General features: G+C 43.7%; 1 protein-coding gene across 1 annotated transcript in view; it reads right to left on the bottom strand.

Annotated features, from left to right (window-relative positions):
* The window catches only part of scfd2 (sec1 family domain containing 2), a 224,050-nt gene extending 200,302 nt beyond the window's left edge, over nt 1-23,748 (bottom strand). Inside the window, exons 1-2 of the mRNA XM_055636130.1 lie at nt 22,803-23,748; nt 18,953-19,121 (exon numbers count right to left, since the gene is read on the bottom strand). Of these exons, the coding sequence (XP_055492105.1) occupies nt 18,953-19,121; nt 22,803-23,628 (995 nt within the window). The 5' untranslated portion in view covers nt 23,629-23,748. The remainder of the gene's footprint in view (nt 1-18,952; nt 19,122-22,802) is intronic.
* Between the last annotated feature and the right edge of the window lie 1,885 nt (nt 23,749-25,633).

The raw sequence follows: 25,633 nt of genomic DNA, 5'->3' as shown, positions 1-25,633 counted from the left end.
CATGAGGTAAATCGCTACCGGAATATGTAAAAATGTCACCGTTACCGTGTCGGGTAATGCGTGATGGTGATGAAGACTGACAAAGTTTGTGACACAAAAGGAAGCGGCGCTTGCTGAAAGAGTAGGATGAAGACTTGATCACAGCTACTGCTATCTCCACTATCTCTTGATCTGCATTCTAGCATTTTTCCTTTAGAACATAAAACAGTACGGCACAGGAAGGGGACCTTTGGTCCAGAATGTCTGTGCCAACATGATGCCAAGACAGATTCTTATCTGGTTGCATTAAATCCATATCCCTCTTTTTTCTGCATAACACATGCCTATCCCAAAGTCTCTTAAATGTCACTATTGTATCTGCATCAACCGCCACCCCCAGCAGCGCATTCCAGACACTCACCACCTCGGTGCAAAAATATAACTTGCTCTGTGCACCTCTTTTAAACTTTGCCCATCTCACGTTAAAGCTATGCCCACTAGTATTTGATTTTTCCACTTTGGGAAAAATAATTCTGACCGTTAGCTCTCTCTGTGCAGTTCAAGACACGTTATGAAATAAACTGAGCTGAGGTGTTAATTGATTCTCTTTTACAGATGCTTCCCAACCTGTTGAGCATTTCCACTACTTTGTTTATATTTCGCATTACCAACTTCTATAGTTTTCTACTTTTTGATTCCTCCTTTTTACTTCCAGTCTTATTGTCCAAAAATTCTTTAAACCGATTCATGCCTGATGATTTTATTGCTGCTAAATGCTGAAGAATCACTCTGGATGGAACCAGACTGCATTTCATGGCAAACTAAGGGGGGAAATGTGCTTGATAAATCTTTCAAAATCTTTTTAAGCAGCATTTAAAAAAAAACATAAACAAGAAACACTCAAGGGGGCAGCAAACTATGCTCAAAATTAAGCTTTTGGAAAGTTTAAAATTCAGTAACCCACGGTCTCCAGTAAATTAGAGAATAAGTCAAATACATAATAATTTAATTACATCCATCTAATTGCGGGAAACAAAGGTCACCTTTTCTACTTGTGAAAGCCAATGTGACACCCAAACTGAAATAACTATCTACTATTTTTCTTTCAAAGCCTGGGGATACTATGGGAGAGTAATTCCGCCATAGACTCAACTCAGTTTGTATATTTTGGCAATAACTCAAATTTTCAAAGGCTCAAATCACATGCATGAAAGAGGCCCAGACCTACATAGCTGGTGATGGTTCCTACCCTAAGCCACCTCACTGAAAGACTACTGTATGTCGAAAGAGGATCTCCATTCAGGTTTGTGCAGCAAAGCTGCAAAATGGCATTTAACATAATGAATAGATGAGCTTACTGGATAAAAGCTTCATTAATTTCGTATATGGAGAGACACAGGGTTACTGTTTTTTTTTTTTAATGCACAACCACTAAATATATTGGACCAACTAAAACACCTTCAGACATAACTTTGAAAAAGATTTCAGCAATCACCAAACATTAAAACACAAGCTTTTCTATTACTCTTGCATTGAGGACCTTAAGAATCTATTAAACAGACTTGTAACTGCATTAAAATGTATTATAACTGAAAATCCATTGGGTTAATCATAAAGGTTAGAAAGGTACATTCTCCCTACATCTTGCTCAGTACTTTACATCACATACTCAGCAAGGAGGAAGAAAATCATGTTTCTTGCCATCAACCAATCTTTCTCATACAGGAATAGCTAGACATCCGCTTTGGTTTTGCTCCATTATAATGATCAATTATTTGCAGATTTTCCATATCATGGCATTTATCTTCTTCCTACATCAGTTGTTTCAGTCTATCAACATGGGTAATTTAATGCAAAGTGTCACTAAGGTTTGGGATCCCAGAAAATGTCCGAGACCTATGTGAACACAGCAAACAACCGAATGACTCCATAATAGTTCTTTAGTCTAATCTAAATGAGACACCTGCCCAACTGATCCTTGAAGAAATTGCATAGAATTTTGACAGTTGCGTTTCCAGCACTTCAATTCCAAGAAAATCATCAATAACAACATTCCAACCTAGGCACAACTTTCACTGACCTGACAAAAGCACTATGATGATCTTTGGAAGATTGTTATTTTTCTACGTGTGTTGGGTTCACATCTTGCAATCCATTTGATACTATTAAGCACATCCAAACTCCTTGTGTTCTCTTCACTAGTTTTTGTTTGCTCAATCTTCCAAACTCTCTTATTAATATTTCTAGGGTCTTTGTGTCAAAGAGGTCTGCTTTTCTCCACTTTGAATCAAAGCTGAGCTTCCCATCCCCCTTCCAAATTAAATTAATCTCTTCACAGCTGCATCAGTAAACTAGCTTCACACACACACCAGGTTGATTGCATTCATCGAAACAGGGCGGACCACGTAAAGGTTGCAATCTCCCACCCCAGTAAACTAGCTATGTGAATAACGATACCGGCCCTGCAGAGGTGCAACTCATTTTATTTCCACATTTTCCAGTACCTATCCCACTGTCACACTGTCAGAGAATCTTAAGCCCTCCCCTTTGCACTAATTCTCTGCAATAATCCTGTTTTCTTTACTCACTGCCACAAGATTTCATCCCATTTTCTACCTCCCTCTCATCAATAAAAATCATAACCTCTGGCTGGTCACTCTGCCCCGTCCATTATGTTCTGTGGCCATTCAGTGACCCCCTTCAGCAGAAAGTCAACATAACATCCTGAACCCAGACAGAAAGCCTTGTATGCTTCACTCATTACAAAATCCCCCAAAACTAAAGACGTATTGACCTTTCTCCTCCTGCCCAATACAACATTGCTACCCATGGTGCCAAAGTATTTGCTGCAGCCACGCTCCCTCAGGGAACTGTTCCTCCCTAGGTCAGTATACACAACCGAATAGTGATTAGCAGATAAAATGCCCTTGGTCATCTCTCAAAATAACTACTTGCTCCTTTGTTGGATTGACAATTAACCAGTTCCTCTCGGCCAGCTCTCTTGAACTCTGTGGTCATCCCTCTTCAAATTCACTAGCCACAAAACATTGAGCCTCACAAATGGAGGGCAGTGACATCAGACATTGAGCAGGCTCATAAAAGTGCAGTTTGAGCTTCTCCAGCCAATAATACTTCAATACAAGACACAGAAAAAGTCCCAACATTCCCACATGCATTGCCATGCCTCTGTTATTGACATTGAAACCATAATCATTTTACCTCTCCTAATTATACCAAATTCTCCCGCTCATCAAAACCCATGTTTCACACTCTATTGAAGCAGTTCTCCATCTTACTGGATTATGCAATATTTAATTGAATCAATCTTCTGAATATATCTTTATATATATATATATATATCTAACTGCAAGTTTATCAAAGACAAATACAAATAAAAGGAGACAATTGTGCTGAAATTACATGAAAGTATATTTCCAGATAGCATAATATCTTTGCTGAATCATTATCACCTCTTTAGGGTGGTATCATTACTTCCTACGCTGAACACCTTTGCTCAGTCTGCCTGGCCTACATGATCTCTCGGTTGATAAACACTTTAACTGCCCCTCCCATTCCTATATTCACCTAGGCCTCCTGCACTGTCAGGGTGAAGCCAAACGCAGATTGGAGGAACAGCACCTCGTATTTCGCTTGGGAAGCTTACAACCAAGCGGTATGAATATTGAATTCTCTAACTTCAAGCAACCCTTGCTTTCCCTCTCTCCACCTCCATCCTTTCCCCACCATAGTTCTCCTACTTGTTTCACTGTCCTCCTGATTATTTTTACCATTTGTATGCCTCAGTGTCACCTTCCCCTCATCCAACAATGAACCATTGTACATTTCCTTGATCATCGTCTGCTTTGACCTGATCTTTTCACACCTTACATGTTATAGACAATAGACAATAGGTGCTGGCTCGAAGGGCCGAGTGGCCTACTCAGCCCTTCGAGCCAGCACCGCCATTCAATGTGATCATAGCTGATCATCCACAATCATCTCCACATTCCTGCCCTCTCCCCATATCCCCTGACTCCGCTATCTTTAAGAGCCCCATCAAGCTCTCTTGTAAGTATCCAGAGAACCGGCCACCACCGCCCTCCGAGGCAGAGAATTCCACAGACTCACAACTCTGTGTTAAAAAGTGTTTCCTCATCTCCATTCTGAATGCCTTACCTCTTATTCTTAAACTGTGGCCCCTGGTTCTGGACTCCCCCAACATCGGGAACATGTTTCCTGTCTCTAGCGTGTCCAAATCCTTAATAATCTTATATGTTTCCATAAGATACCCTATCATCCTTCTAAACTCCAGAGTATAGCCTAGCCGCTCCATTCTCTCAACATATGACAGTCCCGCCATCCTGGGAATTAACCTTGTAAACCTACGCTGCACTCCCTCAACAGCAAGAATGTCCTTCCTCAAATTAGGGGACCAAAACTGCACACAATACTCCAGGTGTGGTCTCACTAGGGCCCTTTACAACTGTAGAAGGACCTCTTTGCTCCTATATTCAACTACTCGTGTTATAAAGGCCAACATGCCATTCGCTTTCTTCACTGCCTGGTGTACCTGCATGCTTACTTTCATTGACTGATGAACAAGGACCCCCAGATCCCGTTGCACTTCCCCTTTTCCCAACTTGACACCATTTAGATAGTAATCTGGTTTCCTGTTTTTGCTACCAAAGTGGATAACCTTATTTGTGCCCTTCCATATCTCGTTTCCCTCTCCCCTGACTATCAGTCTGAAGAAGGGTCATGATCAGAAACATCACCCATTCCTTCTATCCAGAGATGCTGCCTGTTACCGAGTTATTCCATCATTTTGTGCCTATCTTCAGCAGAACAGTGTAACAACACTAATAGCATAACAAAATGAAAAATGACAATGGTTCAACGGGTTTTTTTATTATCATATGTACCAAGGTACAGTGAAGCACTTCTTTTGCATACAGATCAGCAAGAATATTATCATAAACACCATCCCCTGGTTGACACAGAATATACTGAACCGCTGCATGAGTTTATATGCAAGAGGTGGTGTTTTGGCACCATATTACAGTCCAAGCTGCAGCTGGCCACAAATGCCCGTTGCAGTCATCACCTCCACTCCAGTCATCCTGCGAACCGCCATCCCTCTTCAGACCTAGTTCCCCAGGGGACACCTACCGCAACCTGAGAGTACTGAAGGAAAGACTCCCCGGTTCTTCTTACCGGGCCCTTTGTCCACGGCCATCACCGACTCCTTCCAGCTCCTATCTCGCCTCGTCGCGGAGCTGGCCGAGTCCGGAGCGGGTGGAGCGGTGGTGGAGCGCTGCTGCTGCTGCGGCCCGACCTCCGGAGATTCGGAGGCTGCAACTGCGGGTCTGGCGGACGGCGGCACCGGGAGCCCGCTTTTCAGGGCTCCTGCAACGGCGACTTCTCCCGCCCGAGTTGCGGGGTTGAAGAGCTCCTGGAGCGGGGCCTGACACCACCGCCCCGCGCGGCTTGGAATGGCCGCGGGACTCTGCGCGCGCACGCCGGGGGCTCTAATACCAAGACCCGGTGTGCGACCTTGCATCACCCGGCGTGGCTTTAATGGCCGCGGGACAATCGCCATCGCCAGCCGGGGGCTTTGACTTTGACTCTGACATGGGGGGGGGGGGAAGAGTGCAGTGGAGAGATAAGTTTTTTTGGCCTTCCATCACAGCGATGTGATGAATGTTTATGTAAAATGTAAATTATGTTGTGTCTTGGGTCTATTTGTTTGTAATGTATGGCTGCAGCAACGGCATTTCGTTTGGACCTCAAGGGGTCCAAATGACAATTAAATTGAATTGAATTGAATTGAATTGAATCTGGTTCCAGGTCCTCGGGAGCGAGCTCGTCAACTTCAGCCTCTGGGCGGGTTCCCAGTTCTGCGGCGGGAGAGCCAAGCGTGCTGTTGGGCTTTGGCTGCAGCTCACCGGGAGGCCTTATTCCCCCTTACTGGACCTTTGTTTCAGACTCCCGCCACTTTCCAATTCCCAGTCTTCGAGGTGAACAGGAGACTAGTCAAGGACCCACTGCAATCAGCTCCTCCAAATCCTTTGTGGCAAACCAGGCCCGCCAGGAGCTTCCACCGCAAGTGCCCCACCAGGAGATTTAGAGTGTTACTGAAGAGAGACCAAAACTCAGACTTTGGTATATTTTAAGAATTTTGGTTTCAAGCTGGACAATTAAGAACAGTATTGTTCAAGAGGGAACTGCAGATGCTGGAAGATCGAAGGTACACAAAATTGCTGGAGAAACTCAGCGGGTGCAGCAGCATCTATGGAGCGAAGGAAATAGGCGACGTTTCGGGCCGAAACCCTTCTTCAGACTGATGGGGGGTGAATTAAGAACAGTATCCTGGTTGACACCGTTCAAAAAATTAATATCAAATTCCCTACGAACAGTTCTCAGGAACAGAATCCTTTCATAATGTGGGGATTGTCTGCAATGTGCTTTGAGATAAAAGTGCTCGTGATGCATTAATAGATATTCTTTCCTTTATATGACAAGATGCTAAAATGTCAAGTGGGAGTTATCCAAAGGACATTAGCCATGTGGCAGGCATTAACAACAGCAATCTTTAATGATTTATTGATAACTTTTTTGCTTGTTCATTTCAAAATAAATGGCTTTGCATAAAACTATGTTCCATAGAATAAATAAATGTCCCAAAACGTACACACTTTGAGCCAGCAATTCTAGAAAGATCTGCCAGTGACACTGTCATCGGTCCGATTGTCTCCAACTCCTGTGTCTGTCAAAATGCTACCAAGGCATTCCAGGGATGGGCATCAGAGTCTGCTGTTCAAGTCTGCGCACCACTCATGACTCTATTCATTTGACAAGTGTTTCAACTTGAAACAGTGTTGGTGCATCAGCAAATGAAGAGATGTAGATAGTAATCAGAAGGACATTTCCTTCCCCATGTACGACCATGCCAAAGACTTCACAGATTCCAGAAACAGTGTTGGGCATGCTTGATGCTGATTGAAACCAATCTGTCAAAATCTCTGGCAGATATGCCCTCTAAGGAAAACTAACATTGTTGAATAATGGCTGGTTGTTGCTTTGACATGGTGCAGATCTTCAAATGTCAAGATTGTTTAATTGTTATATACACTGGGAACAGAACAATGAAACTCTTACTTGCCATTGCTTTATCAGTATCAGTATCAGTATTTACTTTAATGTCATTTTAACTGAGTACTTACATACACAGATGAAACGAAAACATTGTTTTACATGCCCATTATTGCGATGACACAACAATGAACAAATCAATCAATCAGAATTATCAAAATAAATAATCAATCAGCAATACTAAGTAACCAGACCATAATTGTGCAAAAACAAAATAGTGCAACCAAAACAAAGTCTATTGTGGATTGGTGAGGTTGGATTGTGCAGTATGATACAAATAGACAAAGCTGTTCTTAAATCTGGAGGTCATCGCTGTCAGGTTCTTGTATCTTCTTCCAAATGGTAGCAACAGGATTCGAGCATGGCCAGGGTGGTGTGGGTCTTTGACAATATTAGCTGCCATTTTGCTGGAATATTTGGCAACATGCCAATTTCCTCAATCTTCCAAAGAAGTAGAGGTGTAAATTAGCTTTATTTGCAATTCCATCAATGGGCTGGGCCCAGAACAGATCTTCAGAGATATGCACACCCAGGAACTTGAAGCTGTTAACTGTCCCCACTGCCATCCAGTCAGTGAAGACGGGTTTATGGATCCTAGGCCTCCCTTTACTAGTCAAGAATCAGTGCCTTGGTCTTGCTAAAGTGGGAGCAAGATTGTTGTTCTGGTACCATTCAATGTGATTATCAATCTGTGTTGTTGCCAATTCATACTGGTTGGAGGTCTCCCAATGAGGAAGTGGAGGATCCAAGTCCATAGGACAAGCAGAGATCCAGTTCCCTGAATATGATAAGATTAGAGGGAATGATGGCGTTGAATGCAGAACAACATTATGTGTTCTTATTGTCCCAGCGGTCAAATTCAGAGTGGAGAGTTAGTAAGAACGCATCTGCTGTTGACCTGCTGCGGTGGTAGGTGAATTCCTGTGGACCCAGGTCATAACCAACCTCTCAAAGCACTTCTTCACAACAGATGTAAGCACCACCAGTCAGTTGTCATTGAGGCATGTCACCTTGCTCTTCTTGGGCACCAGTTTTTATGTTTTGATGGATGTTCTTTCAAAGCAGGTGATAACTTCAGACCTTGTGAGTGAGAGATTGAAGACATGCATAAAAACTCTAGCCAGTTGGTCTATGCAGGTTTTAAGAACACAGCCAGGTACATGATTGGGGTCAGGCGCAGTCAGACCTCTCTCAGGAAAGATCTTCTGGCACTGGCTTTGGTAAATGAGAGGGTCTATGGCAGGCTCGCTAAAGCACATCAATGCTCTCCCTTTCAAAGTGAGATAGAAAGTACGAGCTCACCCAGGAGTGATGCATAGCTTTAAGGAAAAACTAAATATATCATGGGAAGTAACAGCATGCAAGCCCTGCCACAGCTGCCAACTGTCCTCTAGTTGCAATTTGATAGCCATTTCCTAAAATTAGTAAAGAGGACACTAAGATTGACGGCAATGAGTATACTTTTATTCTGTACCGAGTGCCAATCCCCAATCAGTACCCCGTTCCTGCCTTCTCCCCATATCCCCTGACTCCACTATTTTTAAGAGTCCTATCTAGCTCCTGCTTGAAAGCATCCAGAGAACCTGCCTCCACCGCCCTCTGAGGCAGAGAATTCCACAGACTCACTACTCTCTTGTGAGAAAAAGTGATTCCTCGTCACCGTTCTAAATGGCTTACTCCTTATTCTTAAACTGGGGCCCCTGGTTCTGGACTCCCCCAACATCGGGAACATGTTTCCTGCCTCTAGCTTGTCCAAACCTTTAACAATCTTATATGTTTCAATGAGATCTCCTCTCATCCTTCTAAACTCCAGAGTGTACAAGCCCAGCTGCTCCATTCTCTCAGCATATGACAGTCCCACCATCCCGGGAATTAACCTTGTAAACTAACGCTGCACTCCCTCAACAGCAAGAATGTCCTTCCTCAAATTAGGGGACCAAATCTGCACACCATACTCCAGGTGTATTCTCACTAGGGCTCTGTACAACTGTAGAGATTTTGAAATTGAATTACAAAAAATAATTCCCTCGATTTAGAAAAGGTCAAGACAATTGCTCTTACAATTCTTCATATGTTCTTGCATTTGATTTTACATAGTTTGGGACACTTTTATAATATGTTTATTTGTTCCTGGGGTGTAAAGGTCATTGGCAATGCTAGAGTTTATTGTTTGTCTGCAAATGTCTCTGAACCGAAGAAGCAGTGAACGGGCAACCATATTAATGGGTCTAGTCTCACAGATAAGACACACTGGGCAAAGATGGTAGACTTCTCTTTCTGCAGGTTATTAGTGAATTAGATAAGTTTTATGACAATCCAGAAAGATTCATTATCATGACTGGCATTTTATTAAAAGAATTTAAGTTAAATAAATACATTTCAGATTAAATTACTTGAGTTTAAATTTCACAGCTGCCAGAGTGGAATTTGAATTCTTAGTTCTAGATCAATAATACAGCATTCTGGCAGTTTGTCCTGTAACCTCTGCTTAATAACGATGCCGCTATATCTTAGTGGTTCACGAGAACTACATTGTTTCCTTTCTGAAATAATTTAAAATGATTAAAAAGATATGTAAAAAGGAAAAGATTAGTGAAGACAAATTAGAGGCAGGTGAATTTATAATGGGAAACAAAGAAATAGCAGAACAGTTAAATGAGTACTTTGGTTCTGTCTTCACTCAGGAAGACACAAACAATCTCCCAGAAATACTAGGGGTCTGAGGATTTAGTGGGCGGGAGGAATGGAAAGGAATCCACATAAGTCAGGAAATTGTGTTAGGTAAACTGTTGGGACTGAAGGCAGATAAATCCCCAAATCCTGATGGTATGCATCCCAGAGTACTCAAGGAGGTGGGCCTGGAAATCGTGGATGCATTGGTGATCATTTTCCAATGTTTTCTCGACTCGGGATCGGTTCCTGTGGACTGGTGGGTAGCCAATGTAACCCCGCTTTTTAAGAAAGGAGAAAGAAAACGGGGAATTATAGACCAGTTAGCCTTACATTGGTAGTGGGGAAGATGCTCGAGTTGATTGTTAAAGATGTTACAATAGTTTGGAAAGCAATGATGGGATCGGTCAAAGTCAGCATAGATTTATGAAGGGAAAATCATGCTTGATAAGGGAGAGCCAGTGGATGCGGTGCATCTGGACTTTCAAAAAGCCTTTTACAAGGTTCCACACAAAAGATTAGTGTGCAAAATTAGAGCACATGGTATTGGGGGTAGGGTATTGACATGGATAGAGAACTGGTTGGCAGATAGGAAGCAAAGAGTAGGAATTAACGGGTTATTTTCAAAACAGCGGGCAGTGACTAGTGGGGTGCCACAGGGCCCGGTGCTGGGACCCCAGTTATTTGCAATATATATTAACGATTTAGAAGAGGGAATTAAATGTGGCATCTCCAAGTTTGCGGATGATACAAAGCTGGGTGGCAGTGTGAGCTGTGATGAGGAAGCTGTGAAGCTACGGCATGACTTGGATAGGTTGGGTTAGTGGGCAGATGCATGGCAGGCGCAGGAAAATGTGGATAAATGTAAGGTTATGCACTTTGGTAGCAAGAACAGGAAGACAGATTATTATCTGAATGGTGTCAGATTAGGAAAACGGGAGATGCAACGAGACCTGCATGTGCATCAGTAACTGAAAGTAAGCATGCAGGTACAGCAGGCAGTGAAGGAAGCTAATGGCATGTTGGCCTTCATTGTGAGACAATTTGAGTTTAGGAGCAAGGAGGTCCTACAGCAGTTGTACAGGGCCCTGGTTAGACCGCACGTGGAGTATTGTGTGCAATTATGCAACTTGAGGAAGGACATTATTGTTATTGAGGGAGTGCAACGCAGTTTCACCAGGTTAATTCCCGGGAATGGCAGGTCTGACATATGATGAACGAATGGATCAACTGGGTTTGTAGTCAATGTAATTTAGAAGGATGAGAGGAGATCTTATAGTAACATATAAAATTCTCAAAGGATTGGTCAGGCTAGATGCAAGAAACATATTCCCGACGTTGTGGGAATCCAGAACCAGGGTTCACAGTTTAAGAATAAGGGGTAGGCCATTTAAATGAAGAAAAACATCTTCACCCAAAGATTTGTGAATCTGTGGAATTCTCTGCCACAGAAGGCCAATTCACTGGATGTTTTCAAGAGAGTTAGATTTAGCTCTTAGGGCTGACTGAATCATGGGATATGGGATAAAGCAGGAACGGGGGACTGATTTTAGATGATCAGCCATGATTATATTGAATGGCGTGGCTGGCTCGAAGGGCCGAATGGCCTACTCCTGCACCTATGTTTCCATATATACTCTTAAAAAAGGGAGTTTACAAAACTAACTGCCAATTGTTTAAAAAAGTATTCTCCAAAACAAATTCAGTTTCCAATCAATTTGCAGCGTTTAATATATCTTAAGCAGGCACTTCAGATTTAACTTGTTAAAAAGTAAGTGGGCCACTTTTGGAGATAAGACTTCAGCATTCCGCCACAATCTTGAGGGATGAATTGGTTAGGTATGGCTTAATTTAGATCATTACGTCTACATCCATCTAAAAAAGAACCAATCGGCCAAAACCCACTTCTTAACACCATTAGCCTGTCCCACTTTACCGAGTTGCTCACAAATTCTCCCGAGTTTTCTCCTTGATTCAAACTCGGAGAATGTTCGTAATGGGTCCGTAGGAGTCCGTAGATATATCGTAGCGGCTCGTTAAGCCAGCCGTAGGTACTCGGGGCATTAAATGTTGCAATTTCTCTCCTCCCTACTATCTTTTTACACGTGGACATTTTTTGTTATGCTGGAAAAAACATCCGACTTACCCGATGCCCCGCGTACCTACGGCTGACATAACGAGCCACTACGATATATCTACGGACTCCTACGGCCCCGTTACGACCATTCTCCGAGTTTGAATCAAGGGGAAAACTCGGGAGAATTTGTGAGCAGCTCGGGAAAGTGGGACAGGCCTTTTACAGGTTAAAGTACAGCGTGCATCACCAAATTCACCTTAATACATTGAGGGTATCTGCCTCAATTATCCTTCCAATCAATAAAATCCCACTGTTCTCTGGGTGATATTTTTTCCATTAATTTCCCCTCCAACCATTATTTCAATTTCCTGAGATCCATGTCCTCCACAACACACATCTCTGCCATGGACAATAATTATTTCCTATTCAGTTTGCAGTGCAGTTTAATGTCATGTGTGCCAAGGTACAATGAAAAGCTTTGGCTGCATACAATCCAGTCAGCAGGATACAAGATTACAATCGAACCATTTACATTGTATAGATACATGATAATGGAATAACGTTTAGTGCAAGGTAAAGCCAGCAAAGTCCGATCAAGGAAAGTCCAAGGGTCACCAATGAGGTAAATGTATCTTGGTCCCAAATATATCTTCCATCATCTTACCCACACCAATGAGAAAAACTGGACCACATATCTTCAGGTGGATAGTCTTTCTTCAGCACAAAACTAACTGCTGGAGGGGCATGCAATATCTGTGCAAAGGACAGTCAAGGTGTAGCCATGGCAAGTACATGGGCTGCAGCTATGCATTAATGTTTGGCCTTATGTTGCATTCTCCCTGTTCCAAATGTACTCCAGCACTATTCCCCAACAATTTCTCCGCCACATCGGGGCTGCCTCCTGATGGAAAACATTGATTTCATCAACTTCACTCTTAACTTCCATCTTGTCCACAAACTCACATGGACTTATAGACCAGTTAGCCTGACATCGGTGGTGGTGAAGATGCTGGAGTCAATTATAAAAATGAGATAGTCGAACATTTGGATAGCAGTAACAGGATCGGTCCGAGTCAGCATGGATTTACAAAGGGGAAATCAAGCTTGACCAATCTTCTGGGGTTTTTTGAAGACGTAACTAGGAAAATGGACAAGGGAGAGCCAGTGGATGTAGTGTGCCTGGATTTTCAGAAAGCATTTGATAAGATACCACATAGGAGATTAGTGGACAAAATTAGGGCACATGGTATTGGGGAGTAGAGTGCTGACATGGATAGAGAAGTGGTTGGCAGACAGGAAACAAAGAGTAGGGATTAACGGGTCCCTTTCAGAATGGCAGGCAGTGACTAGTGGGATACCGCAAGGCTCGGTGCTGGGACCGCAGCTATTTACAATATACAACAATGATTTGGATGAAGGGATTCAAAGTAACATTAGCAAATTTGCAGATGACACAGTTGGGTGGCAGTGTGAACTGTGAGGAGGATGCTATAAAAATGTAGGGTGACTTGGACAGGTTGAGGGAGTGGGCAGATGCATGGCAGATGAAGTTTAATGCGGAAAAATGTGAGGTTATCCACTTTGGTAACAAAAACAGGAAGGCAGTTTACTATCTAAATGGCGTCAAGTTGGGAAATGGGGAAGTACAACGGGATCTGGGGGTCCTTGTACATCAGTCTATGAAAGTAAGCATGCAGGTACAGCAGGCAGTGAAGAAAGCGAATGGCATGTTGGCCTTTATAACAAGGAGAATCGAATATAGGACAAATAGGTCTTTCTGCAGTTGTACAGAGCCCTAGTGAGACCAGACCTGGAGTATTGTGTGTAGTTTTGGTCCCCTAATTTGAGGAAGGACATTCTTGCTATTGAGGGAGTGCAGTGTAAGTTCACAAAGTTAATTCCCGGGATGGCGGGACTGTCATATGCTGAGAGAATGGAGCAGTTGGGCTTGTACACTCTGGAGTTTAGAAGGATGAGAGGGTATCTCATCGGAACATACAAGATTGTTAAGGGCTTGGACATGCTAGAGGCAGGAAATATGGGGGAGTCCAGAACCAGGGGCCACAGTTTAAGTATAAGGAGTAAGCCATTTAGAACGGAGATGAGGAAACGCTTTTTCTCACAGAGAGTGGCGAGTCTGTGGAATTCTCTGCCTCAGAGGGTGGTGGAGGCAGGTTCTCTGGATGCTTTCAAGAGTGGACTAGATAGGGCTCTTAAAAATAGCGGAGTCAGGGGGATACGGGGAGAAGGCAGGAACGGGGTACTGATTGGGGATGATCAACCATGATCACATTGAATGGCGGTGCTGGCTCGAAGGGCCGAATGGCCTACTCCTGCACCTATTATCTACCTCTGACACCACACTCCCCCTTCTCAATCTTAGTCTCCATTACAGAGAACAGACTACCTACTAATGTCCACTGGAAACTCACTGATTCCCACGCTGCCTCAGCAAGGCCAACAGCCTAATCAAGGATGAGTCGTACCCTGGCCACTCACTCTTCTCCCCTCTCCCATCAGGCAAAAGGTATAGAAGTGTGAAAGTGCACAACTCCAGATTCAGGAAGCTTCTTCCCAGCTGTTATCAGGCAACTGAATCATCCTACCATGGCCAGAGAGCAGTGCTGAAGTACTACCAACCTCTGTGGTGACCCTCGGACTATTCTTGATCGGACTTTGCTATAGTGCTATCGCACATTTCTTCCACCATCATAATTACCCTACTTACCTCACCGCCATAAATTCATCCCCATCCCCATCCTATTTACCTTGTAATCCTGCTATCTTTCCCGTTGCTCCTATCCCATTCCACCAACTTTAGATTTCACATCTCCTCTTCTTTCCTTATCTGGCACACGTGTCTGCTTTTCACCTCCAGTCTTTGTCACCGACACCCATCTGCTCAACAAACCCCAACCTTTCTTCTCTGAATCCACCTATCACTTCCCAGGCTTTACCTACCCACAGCTGGGAGAGATGTCTCCCTGCTCCTCCAGAAGGGACCCGACCCAAAATGTCATCAGTCGATTTTCTCCACAGATACTGCCTGACCCTTCAGTAGTTTGTGATTGCTCAAAATTGTAGTGCTTGCAATTGGTCACTCACCACAGACGCTGTGTAATCTGCTTCATGTTTCTAGAATATTCCTTTGGTTCGATTTCTAGAACTATCAATTTCTGCATATCAGAGTTTGAACTTGTTCTTTATTTTTTCTTTCTCTCCACTACCAACACTGACAGCAATTACATTATCTGGACAACCTTGGTCCCTGGTCCATTATAGATATTTACCCTCCACAACCTAAAACATGCTCATTATATTGTTTATCTGATGATGGGCATTTGAGCGGAAACATCTCTCCCTCTCGAAAGATGCTGTCTGACCAACTGTTTCTGACATTTTCTACTTTACAGATTTTGAACATCTGCAGTTTTTCTTTCAAAATCTAACCAATGGCATAAATTTCATGATGCATTATTTGATTTCAAACTGTGATGTACATGTAACTTCAGATTGGTACATAATAGTTCTCCAAACTTAACCAAAAATTATCTCCCTACTCAAAGTATGCTCCACTTGTCTCAGCAACTATAAATTAAGTTATCCAAGTTATTAGCTTGTTTATAAGTTCTAGGAGTGGAATAAGGCCATTCAGCTCATCAAGTCTACTCTGCCATTTAATCATGGCTGATCTATCTTTCCTTCAATCCCATTCTCTTGCCTTCATCCCACAACTTCTGACACCCGTACTATTCAAGAATCCGTCAATTTCTGCCTTTAAAATATCTATTTGCCATCCACAGCCGCCCGTGGCAATTATCCAAGTTAAAGATGTTTAGGATCCAGCTGCATTGAATTTTTCAGATCATAGTCATCTTCTCTGGTATATTTCTCAACCTAGAGATTAAGTTGACATTGTGCCCAAGTTCACTCCCACTGTCCAAAGATAGACACTAGTTAAGTGTTTAGATCAGATATAAACATCACAAAATAGAATTAAAAAAAACACAACAATAATCACACCACACAATTGGCACAAATACAGCCTCTTCACTTCAACAACCATTTTCCATTTAAATCATTATATTTTATGATTATTTTATAAATCAGACTATAAAAACCAATTAGGTTAGTTCAGTTTCGATACAGGCCTTTCAGCACACTGAATCGGCACTGATCAGCAATCCCCACACACTTACACCATCCTACACACACCAGGGACAATTTTACAGTGATACATTTATACCAAGCCAATTAACCTACAAACCTATACATCTTTGGAGCGTGGGAGGAAACCAAAGATCTTGGAGAAAACCCACATAGGTCACAGGAAGAATGTACAAAAAAAACTCCGTACAGACAAGCACCCGCAGTCAGGATTAAAGCCAGATTTCTGTCTGTAAGGCAATAGCTCTACCGCTACGCCACTGTATGGATTAAGGAGGGAAATGTGGCACAAAATGGATGATATGCAAATTGCCAAGATCATCCACATATCAGCAAACCCCACACAACTTCAATCAACACCAGTGCCAGAGTTCATAGTTTGAACATGCAGCTTCTTGTTGGGAGGGAACTACATCTTTGGGACTCAAGAAACTTTGTGTTTCCTCATGCTTATTTACCAGATGTATAACAGTAAAAAAAATGTTACAGATGTACAATCAGCTACCAACTGCATGATATTGATGCTCAGAAATAAATGGGACGAGAGCATTAAATTTACAACAGATCACAGTGAAGCCAAATTATTTTTTAGTTTAAAACTCAGTTTATGGAAATTTGAAATTTAAAAAAGAGCTGGTAATACTCAGCAAGTCAGGGAAGGGAAACAGAGTTGACATTTCAGGTTTGGGACCTTTGTATAACTATTACACAATGATTTTTTTCCCCCCTTCTCTGCAAATAGGGCGATGAAAAAAACAAAAAAAACAATAATCAATACATTTTTTTCTAAAAGATCCAAAATATACAAATGATTCTCCAAATTTTTCAAAATTAATATTTTTAATCTTACACCAAAATCATAACATCGCAAATTATCTGCCGAATATATGATTTGATAGCCAATTAACTGCAGTACTCAGTGTCCCTAGAAATGCCAGAATGTACTACTCTTTGCTGAGTAGAGGGGTTGAATACAATTTGCATCCGGCCCTTCAACTTCATGCCAGCTACATTGATGTTATCAAGGCTATTTATTTGAATTGATCAGCAGGTGGCTGAATTTAAGTTTATTTTCTTCATCTAGTTGCCACTTGCTCCCTTCTCCACTCCATCTCCACACCAATGATGCTGGTATGGAGAACTCTGTGGCCAATTGGCTGGCATGGGTGTTATGAACCATATGAAGCGCAGGCTGGATCCAGTATGATCCAGCTCAATAAAGAAAAATAACTCAACCAGATCATAGTTGGTTTTTAAACCTAAATTCCTTGAATCTTTTAATTTTGAGAAACAAATTGACCACAGCTTGCATGCAATGAAAGATTGTGTGTTGAATTCTCTGCCTCAGAGGGCGGTGGAGGCAGGTTCTCTGGATGCTTTCAAGAGAGAGCTGGATAGGGCTCTTAAAGATAGCAGTCAGGGGATATGGGGAAAAGGCAGGAACGGGGTACTGATTGTGGATGATCAGCCATGATCACATTGAATGGCGGTGCTGGCTCGTAGGGCCAAATGGCCTACTACTGCACCTATTGTCTATTGATTGAACCTCAACAGCTCTGAGGTGTTCTGAATTCCCAAACAATCACTACCTTCTGAGTGAGGAAAGCTATTTTAATGGATAGTCCCTTATTTTGAGACTGTGATCCATAGTTCTAGACTCCTCAACCAGTATAAACAATCCCATACATCTTTCCTGATGGTCCCTCAGAATTTTGCATGTTTCAATGAATGACCTCCCACCCTAGATTTCACAGAACAGATGCCCAAATTAAGAGACATGTTTTTCCCCTTAGAAAATATGTATATAATCAGAAGGCGTAGGTCTAAGGTATGCAGTAGGTGATTTGGAGAGGATTTAAAAACAACCTTATTTCCACCCAAAAGATGGTTGAAATCTAGAATGTGCAGACAGAGGCCATTTAAAGCAGACTCAAATGACACTTAAAAGACTGCTTATTTTTCAATGTACAGGCTGACCAAAGATTGTGGCATTGGTTGTACTTGCCTCAACCACTTCAAAATTGATTAAGCACTATTCATATAGTGTGGAGCTGAAAACCCACAAAGGTTAACCTTAACAAAGATAGCCTCATTAACATATTTGTATATTTACAAGGTAAAAACAGAGAAACACTCAGCAAGTCAGGCAGCTTATTTCACAAACATTAACATCTCACTTAGGAAACCTACACCGAAGAAAGAAAAAAGATCTTCAACTCTGACTGCAGATTCTCAGTTCCAGTTTGAATATCCGACACACCGACAAAAGTATGGAAATATGATATCCTTCCATTAATGGTCTTGTTCTTGCCATAAAAACAATCCATTGAAAATCACACATCTTAGATTTATGGTTAGTTCAAACAAAATTTGTGTATGTTAACCAAAATTATTCCCGGATATCAGATTTTTAAAATTTGTTTTAATTTTTAAATAAAGTCAGCGGAATCAGGGGGAAATTTAAAAAGGGAGCCAAGGGGTACCTTTAACCACATGGAGATGATGGGTATATGGCACCAGCTGCCATAGGAAGCTGTAGGAATAGGTACAATGAAAACATTTAAAATACATTTACACAGGTACATGGATAGGGAGGACTTTGATACAGGTCAAATATAGGCAAATGGTCCTAGCTCAGATAGATGTAGTGGTTGGCAAAGACAAGTGGAGCCAAAGGGTTTGTGTCTGCAACTCCACAACATATAGTAATAGATGTAACAATGTAAGAGATTTCATCTCATGAATGCTGACTTAACAACTTTGATTTGGAATTGAAGTTGCAAATACATTTGTTTGAACAAGTAGTCATATTTAATCATGAGTTATAAAGCTCTTGACATTACAGCGATGTCGTGAAAAATACTACAGTAATATTATACTCCAATACCCGCATGCTTTGGGCCTTACTTTGGCTGGGATAAGCATCCTGGAGCTATCATATTCTCCGTTTCTTCATTATTTTGAACTGCTGTTAGGTCCACCATGTTAACCTTTACATCACTGGCAAGCCCTGGAAACTTGGGCAACGTGTTAAGAATCTTCTCAACTAGACTATCACCATGATGAGCAACAGAACCTGTAGAGAAACAAGAGTTTTTAAGCTATGCATACACTTCCATTATGTGACAAAATATTGTATCAGCTTTTTGCCCTTTGCCGTCTTAAACTGCACCAGACCAGGTCACTAACAACATGAGAGATGTGGAGCAAAATAGCAAAAAATGATTTAAAAGGTTAAATGATATCCCAGGATCCCAGGATAAAAATGGCATCACTCCACCAGAATACTTGTTCATTGAGAAAGAGCATACAACAAACCCACAATTTAGATTCCATTAAACATATTGTCTCAATGCCTTAGCACATATGTTGTGAGGATTTAAATACTCCTCACTCCGTTTTCTAACCTACATTTAATTCTACCCATCTCCTCCCCTTTCAGCTTTCCACAGAGACCGGGCCCTCCGTAACTCCCTGGTCAGTTCGTCCCTTCTCACCCAAACCACCCCTCTGCTGGCACTTTCCCTTGCAACCGCAGGAAATGCTACACTTGTTGCTTTACCTCCCCCCTTGACTCCATCCAAGGACCCAAGCAGTCTTTCCAGGTGCGGCAGAGGTTCACCTGCGCTTCCTCCAACCTCATCTATTGCAACCGCTGCTCTAGGGGTCAGCTGCTCTACATCGGTGAGACCAAGCGTAGGCTTGGCGATCGCTTCGCCCAACACCTCCACTCGGTTCGCAATAACCAATCTGAGCTCCCGGTGGCTCAGCACTTCAACTCCCCCCACCATTCCGAATCTGACCTTTCTGTCTTGGGCCTCCTTCATAGCCAGAGTGAGGCCCATCGTAAATTGGAGAAGCAGCACCTCATATTTTGCTTGGGTAGTTTACACACCAGCGGTATGAAGATTGACTTCTCCAATATCAGGAAGGCCCTGCTTTCTCCTTCTTTCCCCTCCCCTTCCCAACTCTCCCAGTCTGAAGAAAGGTCTCGACCCGAAACTTCGCATTTTTGTCTACCTTTAATTCTACAACTTCAGCTTGAATATCCCGAGGCGAGTAAGAAAGTTATATTAATAATGCTGAAGCTTTCCAAAAATGTAATAAATTACTGAATCAAAGCAACCGACAGCAACTGGCTGCACAGAAGAGGACCATATATTAAACTACAAACAAAAACAAGGCATCAGAAACACTCAACAGTTCATGTAGCATATGTGGAGAGAGAAAGAGAATCAATAACTCTTATCATAAGTTATTCGGGTCGGACATATTCATATTAATTTCACTTGCACTTTATGTGCAATGTGACGAATAAACCCGTATCGTATTGTAACTTGAAAAAGTGTTCTAATGGAAGAGTAAACAGGGAGGAGCAAACAGTCCCTTTAGAATGCTGAACCGGGAAGGGAGCAGGGTTGGCATAGCAGCAGAGTTGCTGTCTTACAACGCCAGTGACCCGGGTTCGATCTTGGCTACGGGTGCTGTTTGTACGGAGTTTGCACATTCTCCCTGTGACCTATGATGGTTTTCTCCGGGTCCTCGGGTTTCCTCCCACACTCCAAAGACATACAGGTTTGTGTATTAATTGGCTTTGTATAATTGTAAAAATGTCCCTAGTATGTAGGATACTGTTAGTGTGCGGGGATTGCTGGTCAGCACTGACTCGGTGAGCCGAAGGCCTGTTTCTGCGCTGTAGCTCTAAACTAAAAACTAAGCAAAGAAATGGTGGCTAAAACACATTAAAGGTGGTGTAAATTATGGAGGGATAATCCATTGAATTTGCAAGCAGTGGGGTTGATGAAGAGGATGAGAGAAACCTTAGCTTATGAGGAGAGAAAAGAAACAAAAACATTGAGAATACTAGGTTGACAGCCTCATCACCTGTAGTAGAAGGGAAACCATAGTTAATAATAAAGAAATGTGTATTGTAATCAACGTTGTGTAACTTGAGGTAGTTGACAGGAAGATACAAGAAGTGGAGTAGCTTTGTTCATCCCCGGTGAGTTCACAACAGTTGCAAGTAATGATCTTGACTCAGAAGATCAAGATGCTTTGGAAGGAGATAACAAATAGCAAGGGTAATACGTCATGTTGGTGCTCCTAACACTAGTTGTACTGTAGCCGAGCTGTTAACGCATTTAAATGCATTAGTGCTACTGCGAACTCCCGATGTTAGCGACGGTAAGGGAATCCCCAATTGGAGGGGAATGCCCGACCTCGCGGAGGTGCGCAGGTACAGCAAGAACCTTACCTATATACACCGGGGAGGCCTTCATGGAGACCGGAATCGAGGCCATCGGGCAGGATCTCCCAGCAACAACGATGCTGGAGGTGCCGACTGCAAGGGAATCCCCGATCACAGGGAGACCCGTAAGTACTGTACCTTTAAACACAGAAGAGGGCTCCATGGAGAACGGAAACGTGGCCCTCGGGCAGGACTACAAGTAAGACTGAAGCGGAGGAGACTTCGGCCCCCTCTTACTACTATCCCACTGGCCAACGTACAGTTACGAGAAAACAAAGTGGAGGACTTAAGGGCAGGGCTGCTTTATCAAAAGGAGCTGAGGGAATGTTCTGTGTTCTGATTCAGAGACATGGCTCACCCCCAGCTCCCCAGACGCAGTGGTACAGCCTGAAAGGTTCTCCATCCACCGTATGGACCGTACGCAGGCATCTGGGAAAGGGAGAAAAGGAGGAGTCTGCATGGTGCTCAGACGCGGCAGTCCTATCCAACTCCTGCTCTCCACACCTCGAACATCTGGTGGTGAAGTGCCGTCCCTTCTACCTTCCGAGGCTACCTTCCGAGGGAATTAACCTCCATCATCCTGACCGCGGTCTACATCCCACCCCAGGCAGACGTCCGTCTGGCACTGGAGCAGCTGCACGCCGTGGTCAACAAACACCAGACGTCTTACCCCGAGGCATTCACCACCATAGCTGAAGACCTCAACAAAGCAAACCTCAAGAAATCGTTCCCTAACTTCCACCAACATGTATCCTGCTGCACCAGTGGACCAAACACCCTCGAGCACTGCTACACCACCATTAAGGATGCCTATCGCTCTATCCCTCACTTCGGTAAATCCGTCCATACCGTGGTGCTGCTTCTTCCTGCTTACAGGCAGCAATTAAAGAGCGCACCTCCAGAGGTGAGGACTGTACAGAGCTGGTCGGGGGGGGGGGGGGGGGGCAGAGGAACAACTCCAGGACTGTTTGGAGTCCTTACCCACCCCCTCTGCCCACCTGTCTGTCTGTTCGATAGGATGTATACCCCTGAATATACAGTTCCCAGCTCCGATCCTCTTGCAGCCATGTCTCTGTAATTCGCACAACATTCTCTTTTATGCATTCCAATAAGCCCACAGAAACAAACAATACATCAACATGTACGTCTACTCTGGGGTAACGACTGAGCACTCACTTTATCCATGCCCCTCATGATCTTGTGTACCTCAATAAGGTCACCCTCCAACTCCACCTGTCCAACCGCTCCCTATAACTCAAGCGCACAAGGCCAATAACATCCTGGTGAATCTCTTCTGTATCCTTTCAAAGATGGGCGATTGGAACATTGGGCATTGCAAGCGGTCTCACGAACTTGTACAGCTGCATCAGGACATGCCAACTTTTGTACTTAATATCCTGTTCAATGTAATACTAGGCATTAACTTCAAGTTAGAAATCATATATTAAAGAACACACCAAAATGATTGTAAAACAAATACGAGTGTAGATGAGCAAATGCACGTTTTACCTGAGAGATCGAGTGTTCGATCCACAAAGACAATAGATGCTTTAAATTGACCATGTTTTCTTCTCTGTTTTGCCTGTGAATAATTAGCCAGTTCTCCTGCAATTATTCTGCTAGTAGGACCAACTGCAAAACATTCCTCTTTGAGCTGTAGCAGTTCAAACACCGAGTTCAAGGATGAAACAAATGACCTGATTTGTGTTTGAAGTTGAAAAGGCAAAGAATGATAATCGACGTCGTTCAGGCTTCCAAACTTCTTTTTGTCGGGTCTTGTGTTATTGATCAGTTTCAAATCTTGAGGCACGAAAGAGAAAAATGACGAATAGGCTGGTGTGATGAACAGGTGGGGAACAATGGGCGCCATTAATATGGGCAGGTGCATAACTTCCCCCGTATAATTCATGTTCCCCATCCACTGGCACAGCAACTCCCCGAATTGCTCGAAGACCAAGTCCTGCTCCAGTTCTGCAGTCACGTTGTTGGCAAACAGGTGGGCGTTGTGGCTAACGGCGGTGATCACCACACAGTACTGGAAGGAGCTGAGGGTGACGATGTCGCGGATGATATCAGCCGTGCGCCCCTTCAGTAAAGTGCTGACCACGAACACGGCTTTGATTTGTCCCGGGAGCCCGGCTTCGAAGGAGCTGAACTCCTTGACGTTGATGGCCCCGGCCTGGAGCAGTTTGCTGATGCCGCCGACCCAGTGCAAGCTGTCGGCGCAACCACAGTCCATGAACACCACCGCCCGCTTCACCTTCTCGCACACCTTCTCCCAAACGTGGTTGGCGATGCCCACGAATTTCGACCCCATGCCGGCTCCATCGCTCATGCTTGCCGCGTCCGAAAGCGTTGTCACCAAAGATCTTATGGCGGAGCAAGATAGGCCGCTCCTGCCCAATGCGATGGTCTGTGGTTGTCACGGACACGGCAACCGGGCACTCGGCAACTACCGGCCAACAGAGATGACGTGCAGACATGGACGGGAACTGATGACGACTAGAGGATTTCAGGCCTCTGAATGTAACGCGCATGCGTTTACTTCAATGGCAACCTCATGGGACTGCAAATAGACACACAATGAATTGAATTTTGAAATTTAAAAAAAAAAAAATTGAATTGAATAAATTTTATTAGCCAAATATGTATACATACAAGGAATTTGCCTTGGTGTTTTTGCTCACAAATAACAACACGATATACAGTAAACAATTAAAAAAAAAACATTACAATTTAAACATGTGAAGAATGTAATAAAATATCAGAGCAAAAGGAGGCTACAGACTTTTGGCTGTTGAGTATAGCTACTACTCGTGGAAAAAGGTTTTTATGTCTGGCTGTGGCGGCTTTGACAGTCCGGAGCCGCCTTCCAGAGGGAAGTGATTCAAAGAGTTTGTGGCCAGGGTGAGAGGGGTCAAAGATGATCTTACCCGCTCGCTTCCTGGTCCTTGCAGTGTACAGTTCGTCAATGGAGGGAAGGTTGCAGCCAATAACCTTCTCGGCTGATCGAGTGATTCACTGCAACCTCCGGATGTCATGCTTGGTGGCTGAGCCAAATCAGACCATGATGGAGAAGGTGAGGACAGACTCAATGATAGCGGTATAAAACTGGACCATCATTGCTTGTGGCAGATTGTGTTTTCTCAGCTGTCGCAGGAAGTACATCCTCTGTTGGACCTTTTTGACTGTGGAGTCGATGGTGGCCTCCCATTTAAAGGTCCCTGGAGATGATGGTTCCAAGGAACTTAAATGACTCCACAGATGTGACTGGTGTTGTTTTTGTTCAAGAAGGAACTGCAGATGCTGGAAAATCAAAGATAGACAAAAATGCTGGGGAAACTCAGCAGGTGAGGCAGCATCTATGGAGCGAAGAAAATAGACGACGTTTCGGGTCGAGACCCTTCTTCAGAGTGATGTGGGGGAGCGGGAAGAAGAAAGGAAGAGGCGGAGACAGTGGGTTGTGGGAGAGCTGGGAAGGGGAGGGGAAAGAAGGAGAAAGCAGGGATTGCCTAAAATTGGAGAAGCATGAGCTTCGTCCAACACCTCCGCTCGGTTCGCAATAACCAACCTGATCTCCCGGTGGCTCAGCACTTCAACTCCTCCTCCCATTCCGAATCTGACCTTTCTGTCCTGGGCCTCCTCCATGGCCAGAGTGAGGCCAACCCAAATTGGAGGGGCAGCACCTCATATTTCATTTGGGTAGTTTACACCCCAGCGGTATGAACATTGACCTCCAATTTTAGGTAGTCCCTGCTTTCTCCTTCTTTCCCCTCCCCTTTCCAGTTCTCCCACAGCCCACTGTCTCCGCCTCTTCCTTTCTTCTTCCCGCCCACCCCCCACCCCCACATCAGTCTGAAGAAGAATCTCGACCCGAAACGTCGCCAATTTCCTTCGCTCCATAGATGTTGCCTCACCTGCTGAATTTCTCCAGAATTTTTGTCTACCTGTGGTGTTGTTGATCGTGAGTGGGGGGGAGGGAGCTCACCTAAAGTCTGCAATCAATTCCACTGTCTGGAGTATTGAGCTCCAGGTTGTTGTGATGGCACCAGGACGCCAGCTGTGTCACTTCCTGTCTGTAAGCAGATTCCTTCCTGTCCTAGATTAGTCCAATCAGGGTTGTGTCGTCCGCAAACTTGAGAAGCTTGGCAGAGGAGTCTGTAAAGGTGCAGTCGTTAGTGTAGAGAAAGTAAAGGAGAGGGGAGAATACACAGCCTTGCAGTGCTCCTATGTTGAGGGTCAGCGGGTCCGAGATGTACTTTCCCAGCCTCACATGCTGCTTCCTGTCTGTCAGGAAGTTGGAGATCCACTGACAGAGGGGTTCAGGCACAGTCAACTGG

Source organism: Leucoraja erinacea, chromosome 1 (genome assembly GCF_028641065.1).
Source record: "Leucoraja erinacea ecotype New England chromosome 1, Leri_hhj_1, whole genome shotgun sequence".
NCBI lineage: Eukaryota > Metazoa > Chordata > Chondrichthyes > Rajiformes > Rajidae > Leucoraja > Leucoraja erinaceus.
The sequence above is the reverse complement of the archived record's forward strand: the minus strand, read 5'-3'. Positions and strand labels throughout refer to the sequence as shown.